This window comes from Pogoniulus pusillus, chromosome 32, assembly GCF_015220805.1.
Source record: "Pogoniulus pusillus isolate bPogPus1 chromosome 32, bPogPus1.pri, whole genome shotgun sequence".
NCBI classification, from domain to species: domain Eukaryota; kingdom Metazoa; phylum Chordata; class Aves; order Piciformes; family Lybiidae; genus Pogoniulus; species Pogoniulus pusillus.
This window is the reverse complement of record NC_087295.1, coordinates 15,709,178-15,721,454: the sequence shown is the minus strand read 5'-3', so window position 1 is coordinate 15,721,454 and position 12,277 is coordinate 15,709,178. Positions and strand designations below refer to the sequence as shown.

Sequence of the window (12,277 nt, the reverse complement as noted above, 5' to 3'; positions counted from 1 at the left end):
AGCTGATCTTTTAATATAACTTTTTTTGCTTTCAGTGGTAAGAGACTTCCAGGAGTATATAGAACCAGGCGAGGATTTTCCAGCTTCTCCACAGAGAAGAAATACTTCATTACAGGAAGACAAAGATGACAGTGTGATTTTACCCCTGGGTGCAGATACACTAACATGTAACTTAGGCATTCCAGTAGTAGTAGTTTGTACAAAGGTTTGTTTCACATTTCAGGTGTTTTGCATATTTTCTGTAAGCAACTCTGTGGATTGTGGATTTGGGGTGGGGAGAGCATGACTCAAGTCATTCTGAATAGCTTGCATAAGAATCCTTTTGAAATGTTTAATGTTGGAGGTTGGTTATCTCCTGGAATCTCTGATTGCATTTTGTTTTGGGGTTAGTTTTTCCTTCAGTTATACTAATTTTCAAGACCTTGAGAAATGCCTCAGATGTGGTTTTGTTCACAGAAGTAAGCTTGTCAGTATAAACAGTTAGAGTTCCCCCTCTCTCCACAGTCTTCCTCATTTCACAAACAGCATTTTGGAAGTTTTTTGCAATACTCCTAATCTTTTTCTGAAAACTAATACATTTGAGGGATCTGGTTAGTAAAGTGCTGCTGTTTGAACTTCCCTTAGTTCCTTAGGGTGTTTCTGTGATCTGTTTTGGTTTCTGTTAGACATGTAACCATATTTTTAGTCTAAAAAAAAAATTAGTGTGCTTCTCTTGTGGCTTGGTTTGGTTTGATTTGGTATTTTTTTGTTTGTTCTACCCTTGGCTCTTCAGTCCTCATTGACGTTAAGCATGCTGCCTCTGCTGGCCCACAGGGGAAGAATAAAGCTTTTGATCCATATGCTGCTCCTTCACTGGAAGGCTAATCCCCTCATTTGAAGAGCACCTTTTTTTCTCACCTGATGCTCTCTATTATTCCTCTCTCCCTCCTGTCTCCATTTGTTTTTTCCCTTTCCACATTTCTTGCTTTTGCCTCCTTTTGCCAGAGGCTACTTAACTGCATAACACTATGTCCAGGATGTGTGAAAGTATACACTGGGCAGAAAATGGTGGCGTTATTCAGTGGATCAGAGCCTTTAAGTTGTTGCATTGAAAGGGAGGAGAGTGAGAGAATGAAATATGGTAATCACTTGAACTCCAGAGGTAGTACTGACAGCAGTACATGTGCATCCAGTTGGGCCTTTGGGTGCTGGGTTTTTTCAGTTGTTTGTTGGCTTTGCTTGTTTGTTTTCTTAAAGGGCTCAGTTAGGCTTCTGAACTATATTAGTAGGCTTTTGTGTTTAATCTACATCACTACTGCCCCCACCCCAGTCCATCCCCCTTGCCCAAATTGAGCTGGATGTGTAGCAGCAGTGGGATCTCACAGATAACTGCAACTGGTGTATTAATTTTGTGTGTGTGTTGACAGTGTGATGCCATCAGCATTCTGGAAAAAGAGCACGACTACAGAGATGAACACTTTGACTTCATTCAGTCACACATCAGACAGTTTTGCTTACAATGTATCCTTTAACATAAGATCATAAAGATGATAATGACAAAGTTTAAATCTTTGCATTATGACCAGCCTAAAAGAACCTTTGCATCTGTACCAAAGCAGCGTACAACTGCTTCATCTACCCATGCAGCTAAGGTTGAGTTAAATGTTTCTGCTTGCTTGCTTTTATTTATACATTTATTTTCCTTTTCTAATTGCTGCAGGAGTTTATCTTTTTTCCTTTTCACCATGAATTTCTTTACTTGCCTTCATTCCCAAGAGTCAGTTTGTAAGTTGGCACATCTTAGCTGCCAAGCTCCCTAAAATAATAATGTAAGCCATTTTGGTATGGGCTTGCTTCAAATGCATGTAGCACTTGCTACTTGTTTTGACCCAAAAATGCAGTCTTTTTAGTGTTCAGTAGTTTCACAGGCTGAGGTGGCAAGGGAAGGAAGTGTGCCTTGCTGTAGGAAAGATCCACTGTCTTCTTCACCAAAGAAAGTACAGAATTGATGCACAAAAACTGTAACTTTGCTGTTACTATCTTTAAACTTGAAAAATGTAAGCGTATGAAATACTCTGTAGTGTTGCTTACTCAGACATCTGAGATCTAGATTTTAGATGCCAGTAATATGCCTTCGTGCTGTGGCACAGGGAAGTTTAAATGCTGTTGGAGAGACAGCAGTTAACAGATGGAAAAAACTAGTTGAAGAAGCTCAGTTGAGTACCAAGATGGCATATCAGTCAAAAGGCTTTAAGACCTCATTTTTCAAAACAGAATTGTGGGTAATTGGAGTGAGTTTTGTGAATGAAGTCTGAATTCAAAGAGCAGAAAAGATGAATTCACGGTAGTCTCTGTGGCTGACTCTGCCATGTACAACTTGGAATTCTAGTCTAAATGTGAGTAATGGATCTTATTATTTAACTTTATTCTGGAGTCTGAATTGCATGCATGTAGAAACAAATTAAGGGGGGGGTTGGCATTGTTATAAGCACCAAGTAAATAATTACTCAGTTCTTCCCTGGGTGCTTTTAAGTCTGTGCATAAGGTGTGTTAATTTGATACTTAATCATGCTGGAATACTAAGCAATCTCTTGGTCTTTTAGTAAGTGCTATCCAGCACAACTCATTGCCTTCATTTCAATCAAAAGCAGATTGCTGTATAATGTATGAACCTGCTACCCTAATTAAAAAAACCAAGTAGGGAAACAAAAGATCTTTGGCATTTTTGAACCTACTTGTGTTAATGCTGTGGTGTCTGTGTTGCAGGATGGACTAATGACAAGATACAAGATATGCCATGAAAATGTTTGGTTACTAAAAGCAGATAGTTTTGAAGGCATCGTAGTCAAACAGTTGGTATTGTGAGCTTTGACAGCGAGTAAAGCCTGGACTTCATAAGGAGCAGATGAATTGGTCTAAAACATATGCAGAAAGATTAGAATTATTGAATAGCTTACTTAAAAACGTCAATTTTAGGAGCTGTTCGACTTAGTTCAGTTTGTATTCCCCCATTTGGTTTTGTATTCTATGAAGCAGATACCCTTTAGCCTAACAAAAGAGCGTCCCCTTAACATCTCTTACTACCTGCTAAACTTTCTCTTTAACAAGTCTATTCAGATGGAGCAGCTCTTATTTACACTTCAGTAAAGGAGAACAAAAACATCGATTTAGTGTATAAATACATTGTCCAGAAGTTGTATGGTTTTCCTTTCAATGTTCCAGCTGTTGTTGTGGAAAAGGATGCAGTATTTATGTAAGTTATCTGCGTTATTCTGTGTATCAACTACAAAATGTCCTTGTGCCAGACTCTGAAGCAGCAGTTAGATCCTTTTAATGTTTATGCTTTTTGAAGCTTCCTTCTGCATTCTCAAGAGTTGGGGTTTGGTGAGTGCAGTGGACTGAGATTATGACTACTCATAGACACACAGAAAAATGTTAAGCCCAGAAATTTTGCTCTCCTCTGACTAGTTGTACTAATCAATAACCAGCTGGCACAGGAGAACAGGAGCGGTGACAGCTATACTGGCTGTCAGTTCTGTGCAGTTCAGGATTGCATACAAAAATAACCTGAATTAACAGTAGAGTTTAAAGTCAAATAATCCTGTATCTAGTCCTGCAGGTTGGGACAATGACAAGAAGATAGGAATATTGCACGAGAACTTTCAGACACTAAAAGCAGAAGACAGTTTTGAAGATATCATAACAAAACCTCCAGTCAGAAAGGTAAATGGAGAGCTACAATTTTTCTGGCAGTCATCTTCCTACTTATTTACTTACCTGTCAGGTTTTGACCATTTCTTTTTTTTCTGAGATTCTGCTTCCAGTTTATCATAAGAGAATGATAAACCCTGTGAGGCTTTTTCTTGTTTTGTCTCTATTTTGTTCTTAAAGTTCTTCAGTTACAAAAAAAAATCATTATTTTTGTTCTGTGTAGCTCTTTTCCAGCTTACAGTACTGGGATTTTATGTTGCTGTTACATTGTTTAAGACTACAAACATAGCTGTTTTGCTTTTAATACTTGATAGTGAAAAGTCTGTGTCATTTAACTGTGGGTCAGATTGGGTTAGTGTTTTAAAGAACACCTCATTTGGGACAGAGTTGCTCATGACTTCATAATGCTTTCTGTTGTATTTTAAGTAAGAAAGCTTGAGACAGCATAAAATCAAAACCAGGTGAAAACAAGTTCTATATATATTCCACATATTTTCTTTCTCAGACTACTTAACAAAAGGCTTTGATTGAACTACCTGAAAACATGTGTAAGGTTGTTGGGGGGGAGAAATGGAAGCAGCAATGGAAATGGCTTTTTCTAACAAAGCTAAGAGTTTGGGACTGATCATATTTAAAGCTAAGAGTCTGGGACTGATCATATTTCTAAGTATGAATTCTTTTAGCTGAGAAAACTAATACTGTGTCCTTTCCCCAGTCCTTAGGGAAAAATCAAGGCACATTTAGCATGCTACTGTATTAAGCATCCAAGGAACTGACTTCTTTTGCATGCTTGTAAACTTCAGGCTTGGATTATGAATTTTGATACTGTGCTTGTTTTGACAAGGTTTTTGTGATGACCTTATCTGGAGTGCTTGCAATTTGCTGTTGTCCAGTTCATACAGCAGTATGCAATGCAGGTGTAGTTAACTAAAACCCAGCAGGTGGGGCCTCAATGAATCGAGTGATGTGAGCATGCTGCAGAGTTTGTGCATCTGTGAATGATCCTGAGCCCCCTGAATGTGCCTTGCAACCATTTACTTTGTCCTCCTTCTACTGAACTTTTTTAGTGAGTCTTTCTGCAAGTAAATCTGGGGACTTGTGCGTGCCAGGTCAAAGCAGTTCATGACACTTCAATTTCTCTACTAATTAACTTAGCTGGAATGGAATCATGAGGTAGAAATCTTAAATACAGAAAATATGTTCTTCAGTCAACACAGTATTTTACACCTTTCCATTATTAACGAATGCCTTGGTCATACTCACTGTAAAGCTATAAAAGGGAATTCCTTCTTTTACTCAAAACAATGTTAATGTTCTTGTGTTGCAGTTTGTTCATGAAAAAGAAATTGTAGCAGAAGATGACCAAGTGTTTCTCATGAAGCAGCAGGTAATTTTCTGTCTGTAAAACAAGCAGCTGATGTTTCATTTAACACCATTTCCAATAAAGTTGGGGTTTGTGTTCTTAATCACTGTAATATCTAAGACTACATGGATTTGTTTGTTCTTTTTGCAGTCACAGCTGGCGAAACAACCACCTACAGCTGCAGGAAGGCCAGTGGTTAGTAATGGAAATGTTAAATGTTATTGTTTGAAAATTACTAACTTACATCTATTTAGAGGGCTGCTTCTTTTAATTATATTTTTTTAGTTGTTTGGCATTTTGGGTTCTTTTTACATCATACTGCTTTAAAATTATGACACTTCTTCACAGCTAGTCATGGCAACTTGTATTGGTAGCAAGGGCTACGTGGCATGGCTTTACTTTTCATATGTTAGAATGTGTCAAAATGACACTGGTACAGGTTGCCCAGGGAGGTTGTGGAGCACAGAATCACCCAATGTGATCAGAGATCACATTGGGTGATTCTGTGCTCCACAACCTCCCTGGAGGTGTTTGAGGCCAGGCTGGATGAGGCCTTGAGCAACCTGTTCTAGTGGGAGGTGTCCCTGCCTATGGCAGGAGTTTGGAACTGGATGAGCTTTGAGGTCACTTCCAACCTAAACCACTTTATGAAAACAGCTATTTGATTCCCCTTGCTGTCCCAAGAGTGTGCCAGGGAACAACCTATGTCATCTGAATTGAATTGCTTTGGGTTTCATATCCTAAATTTGCCACTGTCTCTCTGGTATTAAAAACAAGCTCAGATGAAAACTATGCCATCATCTACATGTTGCAATACAAATCACAGTATCACCAAGGTTAGAGGAGACCTCACAGATCATCAAGTCCAACCCTTTACCACAGAGCTCAAGGCTAGGCCATGGCACCAAGTGCCATGTCCAATCCTGCCTTGAACAGCTCCAGGGACGGCGACTCCACCACCTCCCCGGGCAGCCCATTCCAGTGTCCAATGACTCTCTCAGGGAGGAACTTTCTCCTCACCTCCAGCCTAAATCTCCCCTGGTGCAGCCTGAGGCCGTGTCCTCTTGTTCTGCTGCTGGCCACCTGAGAGAAGAGAGCAACCTCCCCCTGGCCACAACCACCCTTCAGGAAGTTATAGACAGCAAGAAGATCACTCCAAAGTAGCAAAAGTTGGATGGGGTGCAGGTGATCTTACAAAGGGAGCTTTACCTCTTTAGATGAATTGCCAACATGACTCTTTTTCCTTGAACTAACAGATAGAACTTTGTCTCCTGAACTGCCTTTAGTCCTTTCCACAGTACAGCTGGTGTGTGTTGTCTTTCCAAGCAACTTGATGCAGATCCTGCATGATTTTAACCCATGCAGTTTTCAGATGGATTTTTTTCAAGCTTCTCATTGGGATAAAATGAAGAAGCTTCATTATGCTTTAATTGCACTAAAATTCATCTTTTTAGGAACATTACACCGGTGTGGGAGAAAACCCTCATAGCCAAACAGCAGAATCTAATCTTGTGTCATTTCAGTTGTGTGGGATAGTACATTGTTTAAAAAACACCCCACAGTTTGAGTTGTGAGGAACAGCAAAATGTTTCATTCCATGTACTTTTACACCACACTGGTTAATTCTGTAGGAGGTTGGCCAGTTCAGTACCCTTTTGGGGACTGATGTTGGTTGGTTTTGTTGCCTTTTCTAATTATTTTCTTTTCCATAGGATTCCTCTCCAAGAGTTCCTGGTGGGTCTCCTAGGACACCGAATAGATCTGTAACATCAAACGTTGCCAGTGTTACACCTATCCCTACTGGGTCAAAAAAAATTGATCCCAATATGAAAGGTATATTTATTTAGGTGTGCAGAAATGCAGTTGAGAAGTGCTTCCCCTGCTTTCTCTGATACACTTATTTAGATCAATTAATATGCCAAATCAGTGTTTACTTAGAAAATCTGATTTGGTTTTGTTGTGTTTGTTTTTTTTTCCCTCCTCCTCTTTGTAGCTGGAGCTACTAGTGAAGGAGTCCTGGCTAACTTCTTTAATAGTCTCCTGAGCAAGAAAACTGGTTCCCCTGGTGGCCCTGGTGGTGTTGGTGGCAGTCCAGGAGGAGGTGGTGCTGGAGGTGCTGGCAGCAACTTACCACCATCAGCAAAAAAGTCAGGTATGATTAACAGTGAAAGATAATTCAGCTGTGAGTGGTGGATTGTTCTTATTAGTATAATTCATCAGACATACTGTGTGTAACAATGTTTCATTGGATATGGTTTCTGCTTTTGTTTCCACAGCAGTTCAGTATTGCCTTTTGTGGCTTTCAGAGGATCAAAACAAAGCTTTAATTGTGGCTGTTTATGTGTGAACAGTCCACTTGAGTTCTTAATTTTTGTCCCGAGCTCCCCATCATCCCAATAAAATGGCTTTGATCTAAGCCACTTTTAGTATTATTCAGATATATTGGAACTGAATTTCAAGTTCACAGGCTCACAGATGTCAGGGGTTGGAAGAGACCCAAGGAGATCCAGTCCAACCCCCCTGCCAGAGCAGGACCACACAATCTAGCACAGATCACAGAGGAACACATCCAGACAGGCCTTGAAAGGCTCCAGAGAAGGAGACTCCACAGCCTCTCTGGGCAGCCTGTGCCAGGGCTCTGGGACCCTTACAGGCAAGAAGTTGTGTTGAGCTGGAACCTCCTGTGCTGCAGCTTCCATCCATTGCTCCTTGTCCTTTCACAGGGAGCAAGTGAGCAGAGCCTGTCCCCCACTCCTGACCCCCAGTTCATAAACATTGATTCAATCCCCTCTCAGTCTTCTCTTCTCCAGACTAAAAGGTCCCAGGTCCCTCAGGCTCTCCTCATAGCCCTCTGCTGGACCTTCTCCAGCAGACCCCCCTCCCTTTTAAACTCTTGTGTGAAGTAGTTCCCGTTAACATTTTGTGTAGACTGACCCTGTTTGTTTTTTTCTCATGTGTGTGCACTTCCTTTTTCTAAATGCAAAGCTTAGCTGGCTGAGCAGAGTTTACAAGTGCTTCCTGATCTGCTGCAGGCAAAGTCAGCAGTGCTGGCCTGAACAGCAAATGGAGATATTGCATGAGCTGCATGTATTTATACTGTGAGGTGCAGAGAGCACCCACTGAATAAAATCTTGTGGGGAGTGGCTGGCAGGTTTGGGCAATGTCAGGCAGATGGAGGCAGAGCTCCAAAAACTCTTGTGTCCAGGGCCATGGCAGAAACTTCATGAACAGAATCAGACTACCAAAGGAGAAAAAATGCTCTCAAGGTTCATAATAGGCAACAGTGAAAGGTGAGAGTGCAGACAATTTAGCATTGCAGAGGACTGGGTTTCCCAATACAGTAAGTCTGGTTTAGATGTGCCCTCTTCACCTTCCTTGCTATTTGTGTCTTGTTTAGTGTTATCTGTTGCACTCATTCTTCAACTCTGAAAACTGAAGACGATAGTTTGGGACTTGAGAATTACTTTTCTCCTCAGCAGCTATGGGAAATTCCTCTGCTTGACAGCTGCTTTGATTCTAATACAGTAATAGCTTTCATTGAATGATCTGAAGAGCAGTATCTGGCACAAATGGCTCTGTGAGTAGTTCAGTTACTTTGCCTCTTCAGAAGGGGTGCTGGGACACTGCTGAAATGAGCCATGTGTCAGTTTTCCTTTACAGCTTGAGATACTATGCACAGTTGTCATGACATTAAACTCCAGTACTCTGTACTGCATGTTCTCATGATCTTCTCCAGCCTTGTGATAGGAGGATAGAAGCCTACACTGGGGAGTAAGAGTTAAGGGTAAAATGGTGGGTAAAAAGTTGTAGTTTCAAGGATCAGGTTTAAAGTGTGACTGCAGACATATTACAGAGGATGTAAGCAGGTGAGGAGAGGAAGGGATCTGCTCTCTGCAGGTCTGTGTGCTCCCAGGAGCAGTGTTTATGCTGCCCAAGTATGCAGAACTGACTTCTGTAGTCTGTGCTGAAACCCTTAATTCAGAATTATTGAAAATACATACAGTGCAGAACATAACTCCTGGCCTTAATGGGCCCTTTTGTGTTGTGGAATTTACATTAATTCTTCATATGCTGGCAACTGATCTGTAACTATGGAAGTCTCTTTCAGAAATTGGAAACGTGGATGTGACTTTCTGCTTCCTGTTCCTCTGGGGTTTGGGCCTTATGCTGTTACTCTGAAGCCCAAGCAAGCAGTAGCAATTTTTGGGATTTCTCTGTGTCTCAGTTCTAATTTTAATTCCCAGAGACTCAAATATATTTGATAGAACCAATAACAACTTATAGAGTGCCCTTCCCTCTTCCCCCTTCTTTCCCAAAAGAAAGGGATTAGATGTAGAAAGAGGAGAGGTAAGCACACTCAAATAAACAATCTCACTCTGATTTGGAAGTTAAAAAGAAAAGTAGCTTAACAATAAATTAAACAGTTGTCTGAGGTAGGGAAGTTACAAAGGTATAGGGAAGGGAAAACAAAGACAAAATGTGTAAATACAACCAGGTTGTGATGGTGATGGCTTTGTCCGTGATGGCCACGTGGGAAAACAGGATGCTGGTAGGCAGGGAGCACAGAGAGAGAGAGAACAGGAAGCCCCCTGCTTTTATGGGTCTTTAGACAGGAAGGGGCAGTGGGCTCACCATCACCTGGTGGTGTTCAGACCCACCCCTGGGGAGGGGTCAAGACCACCTAGGGTCAGCTTCAAGGTCACTCCCCCAGAAAGGTTAAGCCTGCATACTCTGGATTGAGAATGAAAGCTCCTTTATAGGCTCTCCCAAAACGGAGCCATAACAATGAGGGGATGCTTGTTTGTGTGTTTTGCAGGTCAGAAGCCAGTCTTAACAGATGTTCAGGCAGAACTGGACAGAATGTCACGGAAACCTGAAATGGTCTCTCCTACAACACCTACATCTCCCACAGAAGGCGAAGCATCCTGAAGACACCAAATAAAACCAATTGTTCACTTTTCTGGGATAAGTCAAACTTGCCTCTGCCTCTTCCTTCAGTGACTGGAACTAAAGAACTGAATTATCTTTCAGAACACAAACAGTTGATGTTTGTCTTTTTCTTATGTGTTGCCCAGCTTTACGCAAGGGAGCTGTACAGATGGAGAACGGTTATCGCATCCTGTAGGAGTACTGCTGAGAGCAAGAATAGTAAATGAATTCCTCTCTGGGTTTCGTGGCAAAGTCAGTGTCATTCTGTAAAACTGCAAGTATATCCACTTAAGTTATAGGGGCTGCTTAGAACAGGAAAACTGATATGCACCACAGGCACTTAATTTATACTGATTTCCCAACCTGTTAGGCAAGTTTAATACTATCTTAAATAGATTAACCTTTACAGAAGAGAACAACTACTAATTTTTGGAAGACAAAATTAACAAACATCAAACTCCATTTGTACTTGAATGCTTCATTTGGGGTATGGCTAAAAAACTGTTTGGTCTCCACTGAGATTCAAACTGCATTCAAAAACCCATGCCAAAGTTCATTCCAGATATGACTAAATTAGTGAACATTTTTTTGGGGGGGGAGGTTTCTCTTTCATTAATTTCAGACACTGAATAACAGATGTATAAAGGCAAAGCAGAGGTTAAATGTACAGTTACCAGTATCCAGATTTGTCTATATATATGGCTCAGCCTTAAGGTCCTCCACTGTCTCCCACATGAGTAATGGTTTCAAATTGGTCATCCAAACTGTAATCAGTAAATAAAGTATTCTCTGCATTCAAATTTAAGTACTTTTCCTTGAAGCCATGGTGTTCTTGTTTGTTTACAGTGAAATCTAAGGGTCTGATGTAAAGCATCTTAAAACACACTTCTGTGTTTTACCTCTCCGTGAATAGTATCACTGGTAAACGTCCTTAAAACGTTGTTTCTGGAAGGAAAGGGGTAAGTTTGCTCCTAGGAGTAAAGCTAGCTTATCTGACTTGGGTGCTTTCTGCTGCAGTGTCTTTTTAAAAGCATAATAGTTACAATTGCACTAAGTATCATAGAATGGTTTGGGTTGGAAGCAGTCATCTAGTCCAACCCCTCCTGGAGTGGGCAGGGACATCCTTCATTAGATCATGTTCTTCAGAGTCTCATTGAGCCTGACCTTGAGTATCTTCTAGGATGTGGTCTCAACTACCTCCCTGGGCAATCTGTTTCAGTGTTCCACCACCCTCATGGTCAAACACTTGTTCCTAACACCCAATCTAAATCTGCCCTTCTCTAATTTCAAACCATTGCTCCTTGTCCTGTCACTATAGGCCTTTGGAAACTGTCCCTTCCCACTGTCTTGTAGGCCCCCTTCAGGTACTGGAAGGTCACTATTAAGTTTCCCCAGAGCCTTCTCTTCTCCAGGATCCTGCTGACAACTCCAGTATATTGTCTAAGAAGTAGCTGACTCAGGTTAGGGTTTTACTTAAGCTTTTACTACACAAATATTGCACATCACTGTTCTGTGTGAAATTCGTGGTTGTGTTCTACTGAAAGCCACAGAATAGGAGGTATAAATGCTAAATCCTGATTAAATGATTGCCAGGAGCTTCTTTAATGAGTTCATGTTCTCTAGTTCTGTAAATGAAGAATCCCTTTCATTAATGTCTCCAGTTATGTAGAAAATGCCTCAAACACTGAAAAGGAGGGAGTAGCTTCTCTTCCCTTTTGAATGTGGGGTACTGCACTGCCTGCATTCTGTCATGAGACTACCGAGTGACCTCTGTATTTTCAAAACAGCGACATTTGCTTCATGACATAGACTCTGTTGTACACTGAACTCTAAGCATACTTGTTAAAATTGACTCAGAATTGTGAACTGACAAGGTTCAGCAGAGGTTCTTAGCTAAATCAGTTGTTCAAACTGGAGTCCTGTGACAGACTCTTTCCCTCCAACACAGAAAAGAGGGAAAAGTAACACAAAAATCTCCAGGTTGAGAAAGCTCAAGATCAAAAGTCTTACTGAGAAAGCGAGGTAATGATGCACAATTCCCTTAGCCTGTTTGCAGAAAAAGCACAGCAACGTGCAGAAGCAGCAGCATAAAGCAGAAGCCAGTGACCTAAGCCAGCAAGCTACCCCTCATCACTCCCTGTCTTGCCACCATCCCAGCAGAACAGACCAACCCCCAAACCTGGAACCCCAAAGCAGCAACTGGAATGGGAAGCCTTGCCTGTTACAATATGAACTTTAAGCCTCATGCTACTTTGCTCCAGTCAGCACTTTCAATTTGAAGTTGGCATGAGATGG

The 12,277-nt window shown here is 41.1% G+C and overlaps 1 protein-coding gene across 1 annotated transcript in view; it reads left to right on the top strand.

Moving 5' to 3' along the window:
* Positions 1–10,787, top strand: part of DYNC1LI1 (dynein cytoplasmic 1 light intermediate chain 1) — a 31,505-nt gene extending 20,718 nt beyond the window's left edge. The window contains exons 5-13 of the mRNA XM_064169606.1: positions 36–205; positions 1,407–1,500; positions 3,097–3,232; positions 3,591–3,702; positions 5,018–5,077; positions 5,204–5,248; positions 6,766–6,886; positions 7,047–7,205; positions 9,870–10,787. Of these exons, the coding sequence (XP_064025676.1) occupies positions 36–205; positions 1,407–1,500; positions 3,097–3,232; positions 3,591–3,702; positions 5,018–5,077; positions 5,204–5,248; positions 6,766–6,886; positions 7,047–7,205; positions 9,870–9,982 (1,010 nt within the window). The 3' untranslated portion in view covers positions 9,983–10,787. The remainder of the gene's footprint in view (positions 1–35; positions 206–1,406; positions 1,501–3,096; positions 3,233–3,590; positions 3,703–5,017; positions 5,078–5,203; positions 5,249–6,765; positions 6,887–7,046; positions 7,206–9,869) is intronic.
* The last annotated feature ends 1,490 nt before the right edge of the window (positions 10,788–12,277 follow it).